The sequence below is a fragment of the Berghia stephanieae genome, chromosome 15 (genome assembly GCF_034508935.2).
Source record: "Berghia stephanieae isolate SIO BIC M18660-M18661 chromosome 15, UCSD_Bste_1.3, whole genome shotgun sequence".
Lineage (NCBI taxonomy): Eukaryota > Metazoa > Mollusca > Gastropoda > Nudibranchia > Aeolidiidae > Berghia > Berghia stephanieae.
In genome coordinates this window covers 18,100,205-18,127,704 of record NC_088374.1, presented here as the reverse complement: position 1 = coordinate 18,127,704, position 27,500 = coordinate 18,100,205, and the positions used below count along the sequence as shown (strand labels likewise).

General features: G+C 33.5%; 1 protein-coding gene across 1 annotated transcript in view; it reads left to right on the top strand.

Moving 5' to 3' along the window:
- Positions 1-27,500, top strand: part of LOC144960301 (uncharacterized) — a 40,379-nt gene that overhangs the window by 2,645 nt on the left and 10,234 nt on the right. The window contains exons 3-14 of the mRNA XM_078893346.1: positions 1,243-1,327; positions 3,726-4,163; positions 5,104-5,166; positions 9,659-9,721; positions 10,420-10,482; positions 12,106-12,208; positions 16,624-16,753; positions 18,086-18,166; positions 20,224-20,308; positions 22,074-22,322; positions 24,120-24,240; positions 25,373-25,511. Coding sequence (XP_078749472.1) covers positions 1,273-1,327; positions 3,726-4,163; positions 5,104-5,166; positions 9,659-9,721; positions 10,420-10,482; positions 12,106-12,208; positions 16,624-16,753; positions 18,086-18,166; positions 20,224-20,308; positions 22,074-22,322; positions 24,120-24,240; positions 25,373-25,511 — 1,590 coding nt within the window. The 5' untranslated portion in view covers positions 1,243-1,272. The remainder of the gene's footprint in view (positions 1-1,242; positions 1,328-3,725; positions 4,164-5,103; positions 5,167-9,658; positions 9,722-10,419; positions 10,483-12,105; positions 12,209-16,623; positions 16,754-18,085; positions 18,167-20,223; positions 20,309-22,073; positions 22,323-24,119; positions 24,241-25,372; positions 25,512-27,500) is intronic.

Genomic DNA, 27,500 nt, shown 5'->3' with positions numbered 1-27,500 from the left:
TTCATCTTTTCCATTCCAGTCAGACATATTTTGTCATTCTAACTTTATCACGTCCTTGATGTTATCTCTCCATCATTTCTATTCTGTCGTTCTAACTCCCAACACGTCGTCTTTGATAACTTCTATCGACCCATTCCATTCCAGCCAGACATATTCTGTCATCCTTAATACCACCACGTCTTGATAGTGTCTGTCCATAATTTTATTCGAGCCTAGACACATTCTGTCATTAAAATTCCTATAAGGTCCTTGATAAAGTCTGTTCATCATTTCCATTTTCCAACACTAATCTAATACGTATGTTATTCTAATTCCCATCACAACTTTGATGTTGTCTGTCCATCAGTTCTCCTTTACCATAGGAACTGTCATCACAACATTTCCTGTCATCGTAACTAACGTCTTTGTTAACGTCAGTCCATTCTTCCCATTACAAGAAGGGGAAATCATCACATTATGTTTTCTCCCCTTAACTCACCTCTAATATTTGATAATATCTATCCATCCTTTCCATTTCACCAGGGATTGATTGGAGTTGCTAGAATATTATTCAGACTAACTGGATTCAAATTATTATGTGGTCTTATTGTAAGACACTCGCTTTCGGATCGGAAGGTCTTGGGTTCGAGCCTCGCTTGGCGCATATTTGAGTCTGGTGTCTCATTAATGGCTTGATGTGGACCCTCCCCCTCTCCCAAAGATTAGAAAGACCATAAACATGTCTTGCCACGACTGTAGCATTCAAAGGCATATAATAAGGATGGTAACATTAAAAACAATTGAGATGAAGAGGGGAAAAGGGCGGGGGGGGGGGGGGGTATAAATCTGAGAAATTTGAAAATTGGAAGATATCACGGACACATTTTTATATCAATAGGTGTAACAAAATATTATAACGAGTATTTACAAATTTTCCAACTGTGTTATGTATCCATTTGAATGTTAAATATTTATTGTTGTAATCATCAGCATTGTGAATATTATTGTATTGAATGTTACGATTATTATAATTGTTGTTATTATATCATCATCATCATCATCATCATCATCATCATCATCATCATCATCATCATCATCATCATCATCATCATCATCATTTTTATCACCATTATTATTATTATTATTATTATTATTATTATTATTATTATTATTATTATTATTATTATTATTACAACTTCGTTGGTTTCTGGATGTGTTGACATTCAGATATCCTCATAACTTTTTCTTACCATTATCCTACAGCTAACATTCGACGTGTCACCTAATACAACTATGATGAATCTTAACAGAAATGCCTTCGCCTTAGCCAATATTGAAGTTTTATCAGGTAAGAGATGGACACTTGATATGGCTTTTTACTGTACAAGGGATACCAAGCTGCTAGAAGCTGTGAACTGTAACAAGTTATAAACAAAAAAATACACATAACAGCTTTAACCCTCTCCTTACCAACTACAGGAAAATTGTCACATTCGTTACGATACAATCAACATTTTTCTTATTCAAACTTCTATTGTACATCATAAAATTTAAAGAAAATGAACAGTGTGTTGTAGGGCATGTTTTGCTAAAGAAATTATGTATGGCAAGAACTTTCCTGCTATTATGTCAGAGTGAAAAAATTTATTTTTATGTTAGTTGGGTGTGAAGATTTGGAGAATATCTTGAAAATGGCTGGTAAGGAGAGAGTTAAGAAGTAACAATATACCAAACACGGAACGTTGGGAGCTCAAACTCCATCTAAGTTGGAGGTGTAGACATACACTACTACTACTACTACTACTACTACTACTACTACTACTACTACTACTACTACTACTACTACTACTACTACTACTACTACTACTACTTCTACTACTACTACTACTACTACTACTACTACTACTACTACTACTACTACTACTACTACTACAACTACTACTACTACTACTACTACTACTACTACTACTACTACTACTACTACTACTACTACCTACTACTACCACTACTACAACTACTACTACTACTACTACTACTACAACTACTACTACAACTACTACTACTTTACTACTACTACTACTACTACTACTACTACTACTACTACTACTTCTACTACTACTACTACTACTACTACTACTACTACTACTACTACTACTACTACTACTACTACTACTACTTTACTACTACTACTACTACTACTACTACTACTACTACTACTACATCCTGTTAATATGAATGGTCTAAAGATTTAGATAGAAACTATAAATATTCAAATTTAAATGTAGATCTACATTTGTGTCTTCAAGGTCTAGATTCCAAACTTATAGATCTATGATAAGTTGAAAACGCGTCGGTCTTAGTTCACATTTCAAAGTCAATGCGTGAGATGTGCTACGCAAATCAGGTAGCTTAGCCCTTCACAAACGGACCAGGAGATGTCCTCACCAAGATCCCCATCTTTACATTCAACACTTACTCCAACCATACGTACCTCTGAGAAATCTTAGATCCCACGATTCAAAATTGTTAGGATCTCCTAAAACTAAACTTAAGTATTTTGGTGATAGGTCTCTTATGAATTTCGGACCCACGATTTGGAATGATCTCCCTCAATCTGTGAAATTCTCGAGCTCAATAGACATTTTCAAAAAAGCCCTGAAAACATATCATTTCAGGAAATATTTACTTAATTGAATTTTTATATTGATGATGCATTGATGCCCTTTTATGCTCTTAATTGTTTTGATACTTTGGTTGAATTGTATTTGAATATTTTTTTAAAAAGCGTTTTGAGGTACCCTTGACGAAAGGCGCTATATAAATGCTTATTATTATTTTATTATTATTATTATTATTATTATTATTATTATTATTATTATTATTATTATTATTATTATTATTATTATTATTATTATTATTATTATTATTATTATTATTATTATTATTATTATTATTATTATTATTATCTGGAGTGATATAAAGGTTTATGACAATGACAGAAGAAAATGGAAGAGTGCTGGTGAGGTCATGTGCCTTGTCAAGAGCCAAGAGGCATAATATAAAATAAGAACATTTTTTTCGATAGTAACAACGCTGTTGCCGGGCAGGTAGTCATTTTACACCCGAATGCGTGATAGAGTATGAGTAAAGTGTCTTTTCTAAAGACTCAACTTCACACTGTCAGGGGTGGTTTGTCGTAGATAAGGTATGAGAGACAACATTGTACCAAGAGCCCTCCATCCGGATCTGACCTTTTTTTTAATGAGTATTTATATAGCGCAATATCCACACAAACGTGATCAAAGCACTTTACAATGGGTCCCTGGACAACAGCAATACTTAACATGTAGGACGGGACATGACGCGTGTTAGGCCATATTACAATTTTTTTCGTACAGAATTAACGCTGTTAACAGTCAGGTACGCGTTTTACACCTGAGTACGGTGAGAGAATACGAGTAAAGAGCCTTTTACAAGGACTCAACTATGCGTCAAGCGAGGCTTGAACCCAGGACCTTTCGATCCGAAGGCGAATGTCATGCCACTAGACCACATAGCCTCATTTATGAACCTTGAACTGTTCATCCTCATACATTCCTTGACATTGTCCATCCAGCACTTTGTCGTCCTCTTCTTCTACGTTTTACTTTCAAATTTATTCCATTCCATTCTCCAATTCTAAATTTCATCTCAGTGTTTTGTATGACTATTCTTATATTTTTTTTTTTTACATCTCAAACGAAAAGTCAAAGTTGAAAATCGGACAATCTATGTAAACACAACGGACGCTCCCAATGCTACAACAGTAACAATAGAGACATCATCTCCAGCAACGCAAGCCGCAAACAATTCATCATCTTCAAATACCAATACTACAACAGTAACAGTAGAGATAGTTGCAAACAATGAAACATCAACTACTCCTTTGCCAACCAACACATCATTGCTGCATCCTTCAGTTAACGTGACAACAACAATAACCAATAAGACTACCCTTCTCATTAAAAAGACTTCAACAGGGAATATAACAGCGACTATAACAATAACGACGACTTCAATGGGCTCAGATAACAAAACGGAAAAGACTACCACATCACAATCTCTTGATTTAACTTTCGATCCACCATTGGTGCCTGACGGAAACTCAAATGTCATTGGGACAATCAATAATGACACGAATTTCGGTAAGAGCTTTTTTTTATCAATAGTTAACTATGGTTGGAAATAGAAATTATAACATCGGTGATAAATATCTAAAACAAAGAAAAGAGCATTTATATAGGGCGATATCCAATACACGTGCTCAAAGTGTTTTACAAGATCTACATAGCCAACAGCAACTATTAACATGGAGGCCGAGACATAAATCATGTTTGGCGAGATCACATTTTTACGACATAAACAACGAACTCATTTCTCACCTGTTTATGTTTAGAGAATGCGAGTAAAAAGCCTTTTCCAAGGACTCAACAATGCGCTGCTCTTACCAGAACTCGAGCCCTAGGCCTTTCGATCAAAAGCAGAGTTTTAATTTCTCTGGACTACACAGCTGCAAAGAAATTATAAGAAACTGGTAATCTATACACTTCTTGTGTCACGACTACTTGCGGCTATGTGTTCTAGTGGTATTGCATCCACTTTTGGGCGTGGAAGGTCATTGGTTCGAGCAACGCTAAGCGCAAAGTTGAGTCCTTAGAAAAGGCTTTTTACTCACATTCTCTAATCATTTGTGAAATAAGTCCATGGCCATTACCAGTATTGTATCTGTCCGAAAACATTGTAAAATCGCTTCATGTCACGTCTTACATGTTAAGCGTTGGTCTTGGTCACGGAGCGCTTTGATTACGTTTAGTGGATATTGCGCTATATAATAACTCAGGCCTTTAATGTTGTTTTTTTTACTTGAAATATGATTAGATATGTTTGATAAACACAGTCGTGACATCACATATCTTTTGCGATGATGTTATTAAAATATCCCAAGAATTTGATGTATTGTAACTACCTAATTCAAGTTATTAAAAAAATACTATTTAAGAAATTAAGTCCATTACGTTATAATTGTTGTGCAAATGTTGAATTAGCTGATACAAAACATATTTTTTGGCTACAAATTTGTTTTAGTCAATGGCTCCTCCATGACACTGAAAGATCCAGATTGGACATCCGAGGGTGAGAAGGGACTCGGTAAGACCTTTTTGTCAAATGTTGTCTATCGTTAGGCAAAGAAATTATAACATTGGTGATCAATTTATGAAACGAAGAAAACAAATCTAGATTATTTATATATATATATATATATATATATATATATATATATATATATATATATATATAGCGCGATATTCACCACACGTGCCCCAAAAAAAAATATATATAGTCGATTTAAAAAAGAAACTAGACAGTTTGCATTTGCTATTATCTCATATAAGTTTTTATATAGCACATGTAGGCCTAGACATAACGCCTGTTTAGCGAGATTACATTTTTTACGACAGAGACCACAGAGAAGTGCTCATTTTTCATCTAAGTATGTTGAGAGAATGTGACTAAGACCTAGAAAAATGATTCCCTAGCCATTAACAGTGTAGTATTTGTCAGAAAAAAAATGTAATATCGCCTAAAATGCTTCATGTCACGTCTTACATGTTAAGAGTTTCTGTTGGTCAGGGACCACTTATAAAGCGCTTAGAGCACGGGTAGTGGATATTGTGTGTTTTTAAAAAAACTTAAAACATTATTATGTAGTGATTGTATAACTATTCACAGTTGTGACGTCACATCTCGTTTGCGATGAGATTATTAAAACATCCCAAGAATTTGATGTATTGTTACCTAATTCAAGTTATCAAAATTTGTTAAAACTAATTCTGAAATAAGGACCATTAAGTTATAATTGTGCAAATGTTGGACTGAATGAATATGGCTGCGCAGTCTCTATGAACGCTTGCCGTGAATGTGTGCGTCACTTTGAGTTTGTCAGTCTGTTTCTATTATCCAGTTAGTAATTTGCCTCCATAACATTTCTGTCTAGTGCAAGTGTTCTTAATTTTAAAATGTCATCATGTGTGCTAACGTGCTCAGGCAGTTGGATGTTTCCTTGTCTTGTTGAAATCAGTTCTTCGGTTGTTGTTTCTAAATTTATATGATATTTTTTGAGATTTTGATTCAATGTTGTTGGAAGTAAAGTTGGTGTACGGCCTATGTATTTGGCTCCTTGTTTGAAGTAATCATCCATTGATCTGTGTGCTCTGATTTGTTCACCTCGTCGGAGCACGTGTCACGAACAATTTCCATCTTTGTTTCTTTATACGCATACTGAATGGTTGTACTCTGCATCTGTCACATACATCCTCATTATTGATTTTGTCTGGCCAATGTACCCCAATAACTCGTCTGAATTGTTTGCCACGAAGGGAATACAGTATGTCCAAATTCTTTTTTGTAAGACCCCACGTACCACAGTTGTACATAAAGATTGGCAGCACTAGCTCTTCGTAAAGGCGTATTCTTTTATTGACTTTAATGATCTCCGTCCTGTTCCAAACGTTGTGGAGTTCTCTGAATGCAGTTTGAGCTAGCATTTTTCTCCCTTTGATGTCTTCATTCTCATTAATTAATTTTCCGAGTTTTCTTACGCTTTTTCATCCCGCTTGTTTCTTGTTAACCACTGTAATTACTCTTTTGGATTCGTTGACCTTTAGATTCCAATATCGCAGAGTATTTGGTATTATTGGTATGTGCTGCTTCACCAGGTCTGCTGTATCAAATATGATATCAACATCGTCTGCGAAGATCAGTTCACGGGTAAGGATTCGATTATTCGGGAGTTTTTGTCTTAATTCTTTTAGTGCTGTTTCCAAATATACGATAAAAAAGATTGGGCTCAGATTGTCTCATTAGGGAGTTCCCAACGATGTTAATAGTGAAACTGTTTCCACGCCAGATGTAAACGTAAGTCTTGTGTTTGACAGCTGTGATCTTATTAGTCGGATATGATCTTTTTCGAGAAATGATTTAGTAGCTTCAAAAGTTTTGTTCGGAATCCGTTCTGTGTCATTGAAGATAATCCTCCACCTTTGATCTTATTCTGTTGAGTTTTAATACGCTGAGCAGTTTTTAAGTGTTGAAAGAAGAACAATTGGTCTTAGATTTTCTAGTGGTCCTTTTTTCTTGTTGGTTTATTCAACAACATTTGCTTACCGGAGCTGAGATCAAGATGTGTGTTATGTTCGAACATTCCATTAAACATATTAGCAATGGCGACTAGGTATTATTCAGTTAGATATTTTAGCTCCTCTGCTTTGATGGTGTCAATTCCCGGGGCCTGATGATTGTTAAGTTGGTAAATAGCTGCACTAACCACAAGTTCGATTATTGGTTCTTCCAGTCTCGATTCGGGATATTCGAATGGTTCTATCTGTTGGTCCCTATGTTTCTCGAAGAAGTTTTTAACTCTTTCAATTATTTGTATGTCATCAGGGATTACTTAACCCTCATCATCATAATATTATAAGACGACATTTTTTTGTTTCTTTTTAATGTTTTTAACAGCTTTGAATATTTTCATGCTGTCTGGGGCTGCTTCTATTCCCATTGCCATGCTGTCGCTTTTGCTTTTAAAATTGACAATAGATTGTGCTTTGATTTTATGCATCAATTGATTTCTCTCTGTTTTTCATTCTCGTTTTAGTTCTTCATCGTGGCAGCTGTTAATATTGAGTCTAAGTTACTTTTGTTCTTCTGAAAGTTGTTGAAGGATTGGACAGAAGCTTCTTTTGAAATCTGTTGTATTTGGAAAAGTTTCGTCTCAAACCAAAATGATAGCGTCGACCAATTTCTGGTGTTGTAGGACAGGGTCTGTTTCCACATTGATATGAATAATCTCAAGTTTGTTTTTGAATGCATTACGTATATCTTCATCTTTTTGGCTAGTAAAATCTGTTGCTGGTTTTGGTCTGGGTTTTAAAAATCTTATTTTACTAATTGACTGCTTGAAAGTAATTACTAACAGTCTGTGGTCAGTGTTTACGTTTGTTCCAGAACATGTCCTTACATTGTTCAAGTGGTTTTGTAACGTTCTGGGACAATAGCATAGTCAATTTGGTTATAAATCTTTACGATATTGTCATCCACGTTTATTGATCCTTCCCATGTGGTTCTATGTCTAGATGGATGCGAGAATGCCAAATTGCCAGTAAACATTCGGTTTTCTTTTCAAAAATCAATTAGGCGTTGACCATTATCATTTCTTATGCCTTTGGAATAGTTGCCTATACAGCATTCGCCTACTGATTTCTGGCCTATTTTTGAGTTAAAATCCCCCACCAGTGTGACAACTTTTCTATGTTTGTTTATGAGGTTTTCTATTTAATCATAATTTTTTTTCTCTCTCATCAGCATCGATTACTGTTGATACTGCCGTGGGCATATGAATGTTGATTATTGTTGTAGATCTGTTGTTATTGAATATATTTGCAGAGTTCTTAATTCTTAATACTGCTAGCCTATCATGAATGATAACGTGTGTTTATAGATTTGGTAGCAATGACTGAGGTATTAGAAACCCCAAGCCCCCTGTCTGTTTTCGTGTGGAAAGTTATTAGTCGATTCTCTTCAATGATCTGGTCTGTTTCGGGTCGTTTCGTTTCTTGAAGGCATACGATATTGAGATTGTATTTTTTTAAATCCTTGATAAGATTGGAAGTCTTAATATTGGAAGATATTCCATGCACGCACATTGACTAACGCAATATTTATTTGCGATGATTTTAGGTTTCCCATACAGCAAAATATAATTGTGCGTTCAGTTCCGGTTTTAATGTAAGAAAAAGCTATATCGATAATTGGTCACTCACCAGCATTGGTTCGTCTCTACGGGAATATTGTCTATTCTATTCATTCCTTCTTCGATAAACACCATTCGTTCGAAAGAACATGCCATCGGCAGATTATGATCTAACACAAATTACATCATTAACAAGTCGAATAAACGCACACACATTCACCTTTAGATTTTATTATGTGTAATGGACTCCAATAACGGAAGTCCGCCATTAAAAAAATAGTAAATAAATAAAAGTAAAAAAATAAATAGATAATAAATATATATATGTATATATATATATATATATATATATATATATATATATATATATATATATATATATATATATAATGTTGAATTAGATGATAAATTATATATATATATATATGTATATATATATATAATTTGTAAGCAAGATGGAGGCAAGATGGCGGCTTCTTGGTCATATACTCAGAAGAGATGAAAATGTACCAGCTATTAAAGCCATGAATACGTTTTTCACCCCATCTGGACGCAAGAAAAATCAAGGTAGACCACCCACGTCAATTTATACTGTCCTCAAAATAACAAAGAATTAAAATCAAAGGAAGAACTTATGAACTTAGCATCCACGGCAAAAGACCGTGAACTGTGGAAGGAAATGACACAGATGATTAGAGAGGCAGTCGAGGCGTCCCGATCGGATGATTAGGAAGCGAAAGGCCTTAAGTCAGTAAGTCAGTCATATATATATATATATATATATATATATATATATATATATATATAATATATATATAATATATACATATACATCTTGTATATATTATCTCCCCTTTTTAAATCTATATCTTGCCTACACATTTGTTTCAGGCAATGGCTCATTGGTAACAACGAAAAATCCAAATTCGACATCCAAGGGTGACAAGGAATTCAGTAAGACCTTTTTGTCAAATGTCTATCGATAGGTGATAAGTATATAAGAAGAAGAAAACAAATCGAGATTATTTATATAGAGCGATACCTATTACACTTACTTAAATATTTTTTTTTACAAGAGCTCCACAGCCAACAGCAACTCTCAACATGTAGGCCGAGACATAACGCCTGTTTTGCGAGATCAGATTTTTTTTACGACAGAGACAACAAAGTACTCATTTTTCATCTGAGTTTGTTGAGAGAATGTGAGTAAAGTGTAGTCAAATGAATCTTTGGCCAGTAACAGTGTCGTATCCAGGTGTAGTGGATATTGCGCTGCGTAAAAGATCAAGTTTTTTGTGTTTTCTTTTAAAACTTAAAACATGATTAGGTAGTGTTTACTTAACTATTCACAGTTGTGACGTCACATCTCTTTAGCGATGCTGTTATTATAACTAGAAACAAGAATTTGGTGTATCGTTACTACCTAATTCAAGTTATTAAAAAAAACTAATTGTGAAATTAAGACCATCTATTTATATATATAATGGTTGTGCTTATGATGAATTTGATGATATATTATTTATATATATATATATATATATTATATATATATATATATTATATATATATATATATATATATATATATATATATATATATACATATTATCTCACCTTTTAAAAATGTATTTCTTTCAAACAAATTTGTTTCAGCCAATGGCCCCTTCATAGCACCGATGTATCCAAAATGGACAACCAAGATTGACAAGAAATTCGGTAAGACCTTTTTGTCAAATGTTGTCTATCGTTAGGCAAAGAAATTATGACATTGGAGATTCGTATATAAAAAGAAGAAAACAAATCTCGAGTATTTATAGTAGTAGGCATCCTTTTGCGCCCTGTATGGCTTTAGTCTCATCAGTCCTGTTGAGAGCAACGACGGGTGTGACTCAGCAGACCAATCCTTGCATGGCAGTCTCTACCGCAGTTGTTGCACACGAAGTTTGACTGTGTGTTTGGTATTTGGATCTGCTGCCTCTCTTTTCTCCTTGTTCTCCTCTCCTCAAACTTCATCTTTCTGCTCTCCTCACCCATCTTCACTCCCTCTATCACCGCATATCTCCAGCCGCTCCGGTCGTCAGCAAGCGACTCCCAGGTGTTTGAGTCGATGCCTCTCAATTTAATGTCTCGTTTGCAGTATTTATATAGCGCGATATTCACCACACGTGCTCAAAAAAGTATATATAGTCAATTTCAAAAGAAACTAGACAGTTTGTATTTGCTATTATATCATATAAGAGAAAAGAAAGTGGTGCGTGTTACATATCTTAAAGAAGTTGACATACTTATCTTTCTATTGATCTGTCGCAAGACTTTATTGTGACAAATGAAGAGCAGATTACGGTCTCAAAACTTGTTGCTTCCAAATTTACATTTTGTAAATGCGCACCCAAAATGTAAATTTCAGATACTAATTTCACCTAAGCGTTGCTACGCAGCAATTGAACAAATCGTTGTTCCTGTTAATTTGAAATCAGAATAATCAAGGAATAATAAGTATTGATATTCCAGCATAGGAACTCCTCAACACAATGAGCGCAAACATTTCTGTTTTCCTAAACGAGTCAAATGTAAGGGTGATGAACTCGTGGTCAGAGCTGTGTCACCTGATATAATCCCATTGAACATATATGGACTTTATGAAAAGAAAGCTAAAAAAAAAACAATACGAAAACAAGAACCCTATACAAAATCCGATGAACCTTTTTTCAGAATAAATACGATTATAAATAATATATAGCAAAACAGCCCATCAGCTGATATCATTAATGAGACAAAGAGCTGTAACATTGATCAATAATTATTTTAACTGTGGACATACAAAATTCTGAAGTGCTCCAATTTGCAAAATCGATTTTTGATGACCGGTTTTATATATCAACAACTTATCAACGGTTTGTAAACTAAATTCGATAAATTATAAACTAAAAGAAAATTAGTTTTGTCTAATTTTCATATATATATATATATATATATATATATATATATATATATATATATATATGTGTGTGTGTCTGTGTGTGTGAGTGTGTGTCATTGTCTTAGTTCTGACCAGGATCGAACTATACACGAAGACAGGCTACTTGTTTCTTCCCTGAAGATTCTAGGAGGATGAAACAACGTTGTCGGAGAATTAACAAAATTTAGTGAGAATAAATAAATTATCCGATCCAAGAAATTGTCGAGCTCTCTACGTGATTCCAGCTTACTCACCTCATCCACACACACACACACACACACACACACACACACATATATATATATATATATATATATATATATATATATATATATATATATATATATATATATATATATATATATATATTGTCTTTTCAGGGGAGTATATTTATTTCAATGGAGGCAATGTCAATCAAGGAGGGAAGATGTCCTTTCCTGTACTAAATGAGGATGAGTCGTCTACTGTAGACCTTTCTTTCAGGTAAATTTATAGAAATATATAGAAGGAGCGAAATTAACGTTTCTTTCAGGTACATTTATAGAAATATATAGCAGGAGTGAAATTAACGTGACAAAGGTACCTGAAATGCCTTTTTCACATTATCAATGTTGATGGAAAGATGTATTGAAGTCCAGAAAGACCTATTTATTTGCTTTATTGATTACTCAAAAGCATTTGATAAGGTTAGACATGGTGAGAAGTTTAATATCCTTTAAGGACTAGGCATAGATGGAAAAGATCTTAGAATTATTAGAAACTTATATTGGAATCAAAGTGCAACCGTCAGGATTGAAGGAGAATTCAGTAAATATAAACAAATTAAACGAGGTTTTAGGCAAAGATGTGTTTTGTCACCAGACCTTTTTAATATTTACAGCGAAACAGTTATTAAAACTTTAGGAGATAGTCCAGGCATTAAGATCAGTGGTGAGAATATCAACAATATAAGATATGCAGATGACACAGCTCTAATTTCAAACTCAAGGGAAAATTTACTATTACTCCTTAATAAAGTAGTTACGAACGTATGGGGTTATATTTAATATAAAAAAGACAAAATGCACGGTTGTATCAAGGAGAGAAAGAAATTCAACATGTAACTTAAGGGGGGGGGGAGCAACACTAAAATGTCATTTTTAAAAATCTGATGATATATGCTAAACTTCTATGCACAGTCATAATGTATATGCTTGAGAAGGATGATTGCATATATTTTTTTTTTCGAAAAAAAATGAGCCGTTGCTATCGAAACGACGCCATATTGGAAAATAAACAACACATCTTAAAAAGTCAAAGGCCTTTTTTTTAATCAACCGATTGCCATAATATTTTGGCCAGAGGTAGAAAAAAGGAAAATAAAGAGGCTCTAGGAGCCTGATTTTTAATTTTTTAATTAGAAACTTTGAAAATTGAGTTCAAAGTTATTACTCGATTATTCCCCTTGAAAAAAGTTACATAATTTCAAATTACTCATAACTTTTATTTGTTTTCAAAAATCCGGCTCCTAGAGGACCTGCGTATTTGTATGACACTCATTTGTAGAAAGTTTGAAGCAGATTGGTTGAAAACTGAGGTTTTTAGTGACGAAAATTACAGTTTTGAGAAAAACGCATTTAAAAGTCAAAGTAAACGAGTTTAGGGAAAAACTCTCCTCTCGCTCTCTGATTGGATTGTGACCACATGACATAATTAAGAACAAAGTGGTTGGTTGTTGAAGATATGGGAGAGTTTGTACTTTTCATTGATATGTTTTTGCCTTTACTTAGTTATAAAGATGATTTGGTATTCTTTCATGAAATCAATCCACTGAAACTAAAAATGGGCAGGGTTTAACCATACTATGGGTCAAAAAATACGTTATTGTGAGTCGAAAAAAACAGAAGATGAAGTTCTCATGCAATTTTCTATGCAGACAAATGGTCACATGACAATTTCCCACCAAAATCTGGTTTTCGCAAACTGGGTCAAAATTCATCATTTTTATTGTCGCAAAGGAGAAACTATAAAACAAATTCAGACATTTAAATATTTAGGATACAGAAAAACCTAAGATGGCAGATGTAGAACAGAAATAAAACGAAGAATTGCAATAGCTAAAGATAGTTTTAATAAAATGAGTCTAATTTTTTTTAAAACACAATATATCAATGACAACAAAACATAGGGTTTTGAAGGCCTATGTATGGTCAATATCATTATATGACTGTGAAAGCTGGACAATTACAGAAGACATTAGAAAAAACTGTAGGCAGCAAAAATGTGGCTTCTTAGAAGGATGTTAAGAATCTCGTGGACAGAAGAAAACTAATGAAGAAGTATTAGAGCAAGCTGAAACAAAAAGTTTATTGATTTGTACAATTAGAAAAAGACAAATGCACTTTTTAGGGCACCTAAATAAATGTATTGAACATCTTGCTCTCACAGGAAAGATAGAAGGCAAAAAGAGTAAAGGGAGACCAAGTAAAACATATTTGAAGAGTTTGAACAGCTGGGTGACAAAGAAAGAGAAGAGTAACATTAGTTTTCTGAGGTTATCTGATCAGAGAAATGAATGGCGTACCATGATCACCGATGCCTGGCACAGACTTGGTACTTGAAGAAGAAAAAGAAGAAGAAGAAAAAGAAGAAGAAGAAAAGAAGAAGAAGAAGAAGAAGAAGAAGAAGAAGAAGAAGAAGAAGAAGAAGAGAAGAAGAAGAAGAAGAAGAAGAAGAAGAAGAAGAAGAAGAATCAAGGGACCCATTCCACTCATTACTAACAACTGTCCAATCTCGTACAAGTAGTATCCTTTGATATTTCAGGCCCTTGACCTGATTTGTAGTCAACCATCTCAAAACGGTAATATATCAAGAAACTTGGTTGTCAGAAATTGCTTTTAAAATAATAAATTACCAGAAATGTGAGATGACAGTATCTATCACTTTGAAACACAATGTTGTCCTAATATATATCTGACGTTCCCGTAGGGACAGTCGGCTGTCTCCCTCAGACCGCAACGATGCATGTTTGCAACAGTCCTACCGTGGCCTGTCAGTAGTCGGTTTATGGCAACCCATTGTTTTTGCTTGCCATTTTTGAAGCTTGACATAAATTCCGAAGGATCCTTGATTATTCAACCTGCTCAGGCCATAATATTTCTCCGATAATCCATCCTGGCTTCCCCAATATAAAGTTTTTCAGTTCTGAGTAGTAGAAAGGCTTTCCGAATTTGAGTCGTGATGTCGTTGGAGCTTTATTTATGATGGTTTGTTAATGGGGTAATTAGGGTCAGGTCTTTCTGTTTGTAGTCTACATTTTCAGTTGCTTCTTCTTGCCTGTGTTCTGTTGAAGAGAAAGAAGAATATTATTATTATTATTATTATTATTATTATTATTTATTATTATTATTATTATTATTATTATTATTATTATTATTATTATATTATTATTATTATTATTATTATTATTATTATTATTATTATTATTATTATTATTATTATTATTATTATTATTATTATTATTATTATTATATTATTATTATTATTATATTATTATTATTATTATTATTTTATTATATATTATATTATTATTATTATTATTATTATTATTATTATTATTATTATTATTATTATTATTATTATTATATTATTATTTTATTATTATATTATTATATTATTATTATTATTATTATTATTATTATTATTATTATTATTATTATTATTATTATTATTATTATTATTATTATTATTATTATTATATTATTATTATTATTATTATTATTATTATTATTATTATTATTATTATTATTATTATTTATTATTATTATTATTAATTATATTATTATTATTTTTATTATTATTATTATTAATGTAAAAATAAATATACGGTGGGCTTATTTAAACAATCTAGAGTTAACACTAGAGGGTGAGTCAAAAAGTAATGGGATAAATCTCCTACTGATTTTTTTTCTTTTTCATGTAACGTCATAATTGGCTCAGTTAAAACTTACACGTGTACTCTTTAAACCAAAAGATAAAGATTTTAATTCCATATAAATTTTGACAAAGTTATGACAAGTCAAAATGTCTGTCTCCATGGATGTCCATCAGCGACAAAAAGCTGTCATTGAATTTCTTGCCTCCGTGATTTCCTACCACAGGGAGCCACTGTCAATTCTGAACTGTACACATAAACATTGAAACAACTGAAAGCAAGAATTAGTCAAGCTAGACCTGCTTTGGAGATGGTACGAGCATTGTTTCTTCATGAAAATGCCCTTCCACACACAAGTGCCATAAAAAGGGTGATAATCGCATCTTTTTGATGACAACGCTGTCTCACGTTCCTTATTGATTCACCAGACTTAACACTTTCGGACTTTCAGCTTTTTGGACAAATGATGAAGGCATTGAGAGGACATCGCTGTGGAGATGATGAAGAAGACAAGACAGTCGTGAAAGATTGGGTCAAAGTTAATTCAACTCAATTTTACGAGGACAGGATACATGACCTTACTCAAAGGGGGGCTATTGAGAGAAGCGGAGACTATGTTGAGATTTCTACTCGGCTAATGCCAAGCTTTAATTTGAGGCATAATGCATGGTATTGATTCAATTTCTTTTAAAGTAATAAACAGAGACCAATTACTTTTTTGACTCATCCTCGTATTTATCTTTCATTAAGGGGATTTTTGTTATAAAATCTCAGATAACACCTTTTACAGTCTGGGGAGTGCAGGCTTCTAAACTTTTCCAGTTTTGTATTCTCGCAGACGATAATGTCAATCTGAAAACTACGTCAATCACACTGACAAGTATTTCTTATTTTCATTTTTGTTATAAGTTTGGATTTTTTTCATTGCTTTTTATTGCCTTTTTTCACTCCTTTTCTTTTTACGTGTTCATTAAAATGTTTTAAGTTACAAGCTATATGGAGGATTACATCTGAAAGTCATTTATGGTGGCCAAACAATCTGGAATACAAAGGAACTAACTGGAGACAACTGGACTAATCAGAATATTTCATTACCTACTCGTCAAGGAAATAATGTAAGTAGTAGTAGTAGTAGTAGTAGTAGTAGTAGTAGTAGTAGTAGTAGTAGTAGTAGTAGTAGTAGTAGTAGTAGTAGTAGTAGTAGTAGTAGTAGTAGTAGTAGTAGTAGTAGTAGTAGTAGTAGTGTAGTAGTAGTAGTAGTAGTAGTAGTAGTAGTAGTAGTAGTAGTAGTAGTAGTAGTAGTAGTAGTAGTAGTAGTAGTAGTAGTAGTAGTAGTAGTAGTAGTAGTAGTAGTAGTATAGTAGTAGTAGTAGTAGTAGTAGTAGTAGTAGTAGTAGTAGTAGTAGTAGTAGTAGTAGTAGTAGTAGTAGTATAGTAGTAGTAGTGAATAGTAATATATATCAATGATATAATAATAATAATAATAATAATAATAATAATAATAATAATAATAATAATAATAATAATAATAATAATAATATATAATATAATAATAATATATTATTATTATTATTATTATTATTATTATTATTATTATTATTATTATTATTATTATTATTATTATTATTATTATTATTATTATTATTATTATTATTATTATATTATTATTATATTATTATTATTATAGAAGAATAACGAGTAACAATAATAATATAGCTTTCAAATTTCATAAACAAGACATATGATCTTATAATTGATGGGCCAAAGTCTATACCATCGTGTTTGATACAAAATACAGTATAATATAAATTATTTATACATTTATACATTTATACATTATAAATACATTGTTCAGAGGCAACACTCTGGGCCTGTGTGATTGAGACAAAATAGATTATTATTGAGGGCCAGAGGTTAGATCATGTGTGATTGAGACAGGGTCCAAAGTCTGGGTCAGTATGATTGAGACAAATTACTTCATTATTGAGGGGGTCAAATGGTTGCTCAGCGTATCTTAGAGAGAGAGAGAGAGAGAGAGAGAGAGAGAGAGAGAGAGGATTGTATGGTACGCATAACGAGTAGTTCATTGTGGATGTTTATGAAGTTTTGGCTAAAGTTATTATTAGTCTCCCTTTTGTCATTGAAACAATGCATATGAGATATTCGTTGTATTTACATATTTCAATACAACAGGTGTTCACTGATTTAGATATTTGTTTATATATTTATTTGAATAGTAGCTATCAAAACGTTGTGTTGTATAACTTTTAGCTGTTCGTAGTTCTTAGTAACCCTTTTGTCATTCTAACAAGACTTATGAGCCAATATTTATTTTAACATATTATACACAACAGATATTTACTTATTTAGACATCTTTTTTTAGTATTCTGGGCTATCAATAACGTAAAGGTATAAGAAGATTTTAAATTTATTTGTTTCACCGCAGCCTCAAAACACAACAGTCGAAAATGCCACACACAAGGGTCACAAGCTATTATCTGATACGGGAACAACTGTTAATCAGAAGGTAAGTCGTTATTAATTTCTGTTTCAAGGATTATATTGTGCAGTTTTACTTACCATTCCCATGATAATTCCAAGTGATGTATGATATGTTTATCCATCCTCACTCTCCAAATTCGATCTACTCTATCAGCCTAGTTCCCTTACGTCCTTGATAATGTCTGTCCATCCTTTCCACAACACCATGACATATGCTGATGTTGTCATCACGTCCTTTTATAACGCATGACCATCTTTTTCATTCCAACACAATCTAATCTATTATTCTAATTCCCGCCACCTCTTTGAAATTGTCTGTCCATCCTTTCCACAACACCATGACATATGCTGATGTTGTCATCACGGCCTTTTATAACGCCTGACCATTTTTTCATTCCAACACAATCTATTATTCTAATTCCCGTCACGTCCTTGATATTTGTCTGTCGATCCTTTCATTTTCAGCCAATATATATTCTGTCATCCTAATTTCTACCCCGTCCTTGATACTATCTCTCCATCATTTCCATTCTGTCGTTCTAACCCCCTCACGTCTTTGATGGCATATTCCAACTTTTCCATTCCAGTCAGACATATTTTGTCATTCTAACTTTATCACGTCCGTGATGCTATCTCTCCATCATTTCTATTCTGTCCTTCTAACTCTCAACACATCGTCTTTTATAACTTCTATCAACCCATTCCATTCCAGCCAGACATATTCTATCAACCTTAATCCCACCACGTCTTGACATAGTCTGTCCATCATTTTATTCGAGCCTAAAAACATTCTGTCATTAAAATTCCTATAAGGTCCTTGATAAAGTCTGTTCATCATTTCCATTTTCCAACACTAATCTAATACGTATGTTATTCTAATTCCCATCACAACTTTGATGTTGTCTGCCCATCCTTTTTACTTTACCATAAGAACTGTCATCACAATATTTTCTGTCATCGTAACTAACGTCTTTGTTAACGTCAGTCCATCCTTCCCATTACACCAGGGGAAATCATCACATTATGTTTTCTCCTCCTACCTCACACCTAGTCTTTGATAACATCTGTCCATCCTTCCCATTTCACCAGGGATTGATTGGAGTTGCTAGAATATTATTCAGACTAACTGGATTCAAATTATTATGTGGTCTTGTGGTAAGACACTCGCTTTCGGATCGGAAGGTCTTGGGTTCGAGCCTCGCTTGGCGCATAGTTGAGTCTGGTGTCTCATTAATGGCTTGATGGGGAACCTCCCCCTCTCCCAAAGATTAGAAAGACCATAAACATGTCTTGCCACGACTGTAGCATTCAAAGGCATATAATAAGGATGGTAACATTAAAAACAATTGAGATGAAGAGGGGAAAGGGGCGGGGGGGGGGGGGGGGGTTATAAATCTGAGAAATTTGAAAATTGGAAGATATCACGGACAATTTTTTATATCAATAGGTGTAACAAAATATTATAACGAGTATTTACACATTTTCCAACTGTGTTATGTATCCATTTGAATGTTAAATATTTATTGTTGTAATCATCAGCACTGTGAATATTATTGTATTGAATGTTACGATTATTATAATTGTTGTTATTATATCATCATCATCATCATCATCATCATCATCATCATCATCATCATCATCATCATCATCATCATCATCATAATTTTTATCACCATTATTATTATTATTATTATCATTATTATTATTATTATTATTTATTATTATTATTATTATTATTATTATTATTATTATTATTATTATTATTATTATTATATTATTATTATTATTATTATTATTATATTACTATTACTATTATTATTATTATTACTATTATTAATATTATTATTATTATTATTATTATTATTATTATTATTATTATTATTATTATTATTATTATTATTATTATTATTATTATTATTATTATTATTATTATTATTTTTATTATTATTATTATTATTATTATTATTATTATTATTATTATTATTATTATTATTTATTATTATTATTATTATAACTTTGTTGGTTTCTAAAGGTGTTGACATTCTGATATCCTCATAACTTTTTCTTACCATTATCCTACAGCTAATATTCTACGTGTCACCTAATACAACTATGAAGAATGATAACAGAAATGCCTTCGCCTTAGCCAATATTGAAGTTTTATCAGGTAAGAGATGGACACTTGATATGGCTTTTTACTGTACAAGTGTTGCCAAGCTGCTAGAAGCTGTGAACTGTAACAAGTAATAAACAAAACAAAAAAATACACATAACAGCTTCAAGATGTAACAATATACCAAACATGGAACGTATGGAGCTCAAACTACTTCAAAACTAATTTGGAGGTGTAGACATACGCTACTACTACTACTACTACTACTACTACTACTACTACAACAACAACAACTACTACTACTACTACTACTACTACTACTACTACTACTACTACTACTACTACTACTACGACTACTACTACTACCACTACTACTACTACTACTAATACTACTACTACCACCACTACTACTACTACCACTACTACCACTACTACTACTACCACCACTATACTACTACTACACTAATCTAACTACATACTACAACTATACTACTACTACTACTACTACTACTACTACTACTACTAACTACTTACTACTACACTACTACTACTACTCTATACTACTACTCACTACTATACTTACTACTACTACTACATACTACTACTACTACTACTACTACTACTACTACTACACTACTACTACTACTACTACCTACATACTACTACTACTACACTACTAACTCTACTACTACATACTATACTACTAATACTACTACTACCTACTACACTACTAACTAACTACTACTAACTACTACTACTACTACTACTACATACTTACTACTACTACTACTACTACTAACTACTACTAACACTACTACTACTACTACTACTATACTACTACTACTACTTACCTACTACTACTACTACACTACTACCTACTACTACTACTACTACACTACTACTACTACTACTATCTCCTACTCTACTACTATACTACTACTACTACTACACTACTACTACTACTACTAACTACTTCTACTACTATACTACACTACTCTACTACTACTAACTATACTATACTACTACTACTACTACACTACTACAAACTACTATATCTACTACTATACTAACTACTACTACTACTACTACTACAACTACTACTAAACTACTAACTACTACTACCTACTACTACTACTACTACTACTACTACTACTACTACTACTACTACTATACTACTACTATCTAAATCCTTCTAATATGAATGGTCTAAAGATTTAGATAAAAGCTTTTCTAATGACTCAACTTCACGCTGTCAGGGGTGGTTTGTCGTAGATAAGGTATGAGAGACAACATTGTACCAAGAGCCCTCTATCCGGATCTGACTTTTTTTTAAAATAAGCATTTGTATAGCGCAATATCCACAAAACGTGATCAAAGCACTTTACAATGGGTCCCTGGACAACAGCAATACTTAACATGTAGGACGGGACATGACGCCTGTTAGGCGATATTACAATTTTTTTCGTACAGAATTAACGCTGTTAACAGTCAGGTACGCGTTTTACACCTGAGTTCGCTGAGAGAATACGAGTAAAGAGCCTTTTAGAAGGACTCAACTATGCACCGAGCGAGGCTCGAACCCAGGACATTCCGATCCGAAAACGAATTTCATACCACTAGACCACATAGCCACATTTCTGAACCTTGAACTGTTCATCCTCATACATTCCTTGACATTGTCCATCCAGCACTTCGTCGTCCTCTTCTTCTACGTTTTACTTTCAAATTCATTCCATTCTCCGATTCTAAATTTCATCTCAATGTTTTGTATGACTATTCTTATATCTCTTTTCTTCTTTTATACTTCTCAAATGAAAAGTCAAAGTTGAAAATCGGACAATCTATTTAAATACAACGGACGCTCCCAAGACAGTGACTGCAAACAGTACGATAGAATTGACCACTATTCCAACATTCTCAACAACTGCTTCATCAGTCGGCCCCGAAACACTCTTCGAATGCTCCTCCAGCATGATAAGATCTGATTCTTGTACATCTTTGAACTTTGACCCACCCAAGGTCGATAACAGTTCTTCAATCTGGTCCGTCGTTAACGATACAGACGGAAGTAAGTCTTTTCATAAGTTACAAAAAAATTGTTAATCTTTTTTTTTTATAGCGCAATATCCACTAAACTTGCTAAAAGCGCTTTACAAAGGGTCCGTGGGAAACAACAACATATGACATAAAGAATGAGACAAGCCTGTTAGGCGATAATACAATTTGTTTTCCGACAGGGATAACGCCGATAAAGACCAGGTACTCATTTTACACCTTAGGACGGTGAGAGAATGTGAATAAAGTCTTTTCCAAGGACTCAATGATGCGCCGAGCGAGGCTCGAAACCAGGACTATCCGATCCGAACGAGTGTCATACTACAGTAGTAGCCATTAGCAGGTGCGCGGAATTTATCCCGGTTTATACAGCGTGAAACTGACAGTAATAAGTGCTTGCTACCCTTTTGATAGGACGCTAGTCTTTCGCAAAGCATTTTCTGCCATATCATACGTGGCGTTCGTGGGGGTGATGGTGGTGGTGGTGGTGGTGGTGGTGGTGGTGGTGGTGGTGGTGATGGTGGTATTGATGATGCTGACATGTAGTTTAGTGTACGATGACTCGTCTTGACACAATAAAGCAATGATTAGGGAGGTCGATGACAGGATCGGTGACAGTTATCCTGTAAAATTGTGTTCCTGATGTTGCGTCCTTTGGGTAAGGCACTTTACACATATTAACCCACTCGGCTTAGGTGTGAATGAGTACGTATCTATAGGCAGTGGCAAATAATGTAAGAGCTTAGTACAAAAGGACGACTAACAGGCGAATGGTACTGAATTAAATGGAAAAACGGTTTCATAAGGTCTTCTGTGAAAATAAATAAAATATTGTAAAGGTTATTGAATATGGAAACGCACTATATACAGGTAAAGATTCATTTTTTTTGTCTATATTGATCGTTGTTCAGTATCTCCATTTAATTTGATTTTAGCTTTCTTTTTTTTTTTTTGTTGTACTTTTATAATTGGACGTTTTAAGGGGGTTGTGGTTGTTGTAAAGGGTCTTTTAGTTGGAGGGGAGACGGGTATTTACTTTTATATTCCTTTCATTTCAACAACACATGATGACATTCAGAAGCTAAGAACACTTGCACTGGGCAGAGATTTATGGAAACAATCTACTAACTGGAAGCTACAATGAGACTGACACAATCGAAGTAAGACACACATTCACGGCAAGCGGCCATAGAGGCAGCAGCGCAACCATTTTCATTTATTCATTCCTTTCACTCTCTCCTTACCGATATTTTTCAGCATTTTCTTCTCCCAAAATGGCAGACTTACCCAGCAGAAAAATTGATTTTTAAAAAACTCAAACAAGCTCTCTACAAAACAACTTGTTCTCATTAATCAAACAAAGAAGATCATTCTTCAAAGTTTGTGACATGCAAAATAAATCTGAATTAGAAAAATGCATGTTGTGTCGTAACAAATGTGACGATTTTACTGTAGATATTAATCCTCTCCTTACCACCTACAGGAAAATCGTCACATTCGTTACGATGCAGACAACATGTTTGTCGTTCGATTTTCTTTTGTAAATCATAATATTTCAACAAATATGGTTGCTATAGTTAAAGTATATTAACACTGTGTTGAAGAGCTCGTTTAGCAGAAATAAATATGTAAAGCAAGAACTAACAGATTTTGTGTTTTGAGTGAATTAAATCTATTTTGGTATAGGTTGGGTGTGAAGTTTTGGGGAAAATCCGGAAAATGGCCGTTAAGGAGAGAGTTAAGGAGAGGCTTATTCCGGTGGGTGGGGGTCGTGACTATTGTTCATATTATTTTTCCTCTCCCCCCACAGGATATAATTTCTTCTTTAACATGAGTAAGGCCGAAGACAGTGGTAGACAATCTGGCAAGGTCTCCATCCCAGTCCAAAGGTTACAAGACGATGAAACAGACAACGTACAAATCTCTTTCTGGTAAGTGGACAGAAATTTTGAGCTTGTTTTTGTAAAGATAAACTTCAGATTTCGTATCGCCAAAAATATGCATTAAGGTTTATTCACCTTCCTGGCGTTAACAAAACAACCACAACAATATCAGTGACAACCACGTCGACTAAATCAACAACAAAGACAACAACAACAAAAGCAACAACAACAACAACGATTAGAAGTAAACAACAACAGCAAATAATAACATCAAGAACAACGACGATGCCAAAGACAACGTCAACAATGACAATAACGATGACAACAATATGGAAATGACAACAACAAAAATATCAATACCAACGACACCACCACCAACAACAATGACAATAACGATGATAACAATACGAAAATGACAACAACAAAAATATCAATACCAACGACACCACAACAACAACAACAACAACAACAAAATGATAATAATAATGACAACAACAATAATGACAATGCCAACAATATTAACATCAATAAGAACACGAATGACGATGATAGCAATAATAACAACAACAACAATGACAATGACAACAGTAATATCACCAACAATTCCATAACAACAACAATAATAAAAACAACAACACCAACAACAATGACAATACAAACAATCATAACAATAAAAAGAACAGCAACGGCAATAACTATAACAATAAAAACTCATCGGATAAAGGAAATGAGTTACATGAAGTAGAGCATGCAATTTAGGTATAGAAATTCACAGGAATATAAGTTGTCACTATCAAACTACAATGTTTTTATACGGCCTTCCTGATCTTGTTGTATGACACTCGCTTTCTGATCGGAATTTTCTGGATTTGAGCCCCCCTCGTCGCATAGCTCTGTCCTTAGAAAATTCTCTTTACTCACATTCTCTCATTGTACCCAGTTGTAAAATGAGCACCTGGCCGTTCACATCGTTGCCTTTGTATGAACAAAATACTGTATTATCGCCTAGCAGGTGTCATGTCTCGTTTTACATTTTACTTGCTGCTGTTGGTCAGTGACCCTTTGTAAAGCGTTTTGAGCACGTTTAGTAATATTGCTCTATATAAAAGCTCGAGTTTTAAAATCAGAAATAAAGAAGTCGGCGCTGAATGTCTCTAATCAAATCTGGGTGTTCTTTCAGGTACAAGTTAATCGGAGCGGTACATTTGGAAGTTATTTACTGCAACGAAACGATTTGGAACACCACGGAATCAACACCAGGAGACGATTGGGCTAAGCCCGCCATTGATATACCCAAGGACTGTCGGAGGAACATTGGGGTGAGCTTGTAATATATTAATACAGTTTTGATAATTATATAATATTAATGAAGCATTTATAAAGGGCACATTTTCACTCAAAGGTGCTCAGGGAGCTATGAAATAAATAATAAATAAAACAATTTAAAAAAAACAACGAGTCAAACTACAATCAATAGTTAATCAATTTAGTCATAGAAGTACTATAATATTAGTAATATAATTCCAAAGGGCAATAACTCAATAATAATAATACACCGTGTTATGGTGTATTATTATTATTATTATTATTATTATTATTATTATTATTATTATTATTATTATTATTATTATTATTATTATTATTATTATTATTATTATTATTATTATTATTATTATTATTATTATTATCATCATTATTATTATTATTATTATTATTATTATTATTATTATTATTATTATTATTATTATTATTATTATTATTATTATTATTATTATTATTATTATTATTATTATTATTATTATTATCATTATTATTGAGTTATTGCCCTTTGCAATAGTATTTTTTAAAATTGTATTTCCATGAATAAATCATAACAATGAAAATTATATCATTATATCTTTTCACGTCTTTATATCACACCAGTTCCTGTTTTCTGATTTGTCACTTTGATATTTTCGAAATAAAAATAGAACATGTCCGACGTACACTTATTTGTAGGTCTGGTGACCCAATTCCTTATGGGATCATTGTCGTAATAGAAATCTCACAAAATTGACGCAAAATATTGTCCATTACAACAATGTTAAATTTGGCCCATAAGTGGGTTCGGATGTCAGACCTGCATATATGTACAAGTCGAGCATATAAACTTGATCAACTATAGGAAGAGCGTCACATTCGTTACGATACAACCAACGTCTTTCTTATTCAAATATCTCTTGTACATCATACAATTTAAACAAAATGAACAGTGTGTTGTAGAGCATGTTTTACTAAAGAAAATAGTTATCGCTGGAACTTCCTCCTATTGTGTTTGAGTGATAAAAAAATATATTTTTGCGTTATTTGGGTGTGAAGTTTTGGGGAAAATCCTGAAAATGGCTGGTAAGGGGAGAGTTAATAGCGCAATATCCACTAAACGTGCTCAAAGCGCTTTAAAGACCAACAGCAACACGTAACATGTAGAACGAGACATGACGCCTGTTACATTTTTTTCCGACATAGACAACGCTGTTAACGGCCAGGTACTCATTTTACACATGGGTACGGTGAGAGAATGTGAGTAAAGAGCCTTTTCCAAGGACTCAACTATATCATTGTATATCCTAATGTCTTCGTCCTTGTTCTCTCGTGTTCAATGTTTGTGTTTTGTGACACAGACAATGGTTTACAGCGGACTAACGTGTCCTTGTGGGGAATGTAGGCATTAAATCGTCCCAACCGTCGGGACTCAAATCCAGAAAGCTCTTCTAGCACTCAGAACTGAAAAAAAAATTCGTTATCGGGGAAGCCTAGAGGGAATATTGGACAAATACAATGCCCGAGGGAGGTGGGGTAATCAAAGACTCAACGGAAGGCTTCAGGAATGGCAATCGAAAGCAGTGGGTCGCCTCAAACCGACTACGCACAGGCTACGGCAGGACTGCTGCAAACATGCATCGATGGAGTCTGAGGGGGGTCCGCCGACTTTTCTCACTCTCAGGGTACGCCAGAGACAGCAGACCACGTAATCTTACACTGCCCTGTGACGAGATTAGCGGGAGGTTTCGAGGCTGTCCTCAACTGTTGTGATGAATTTAACGACTGGCTGGAGACTCCCAGTATGGAGATGTAGCCACACGCTACTACTACTACTACTGCTACTACTACTACTACTATTACTACTACTACTACTACTACTACTGCTACTCTGTTGCTTAATGGTAGCCATTCTGGTCGGTAACCAGGATATTTTATATTCGATGCCTGGTCAAGGATGAGTGATTTTATCGAGATGCTGTTTTCTTGCATTTTTTCTGGCATTATTT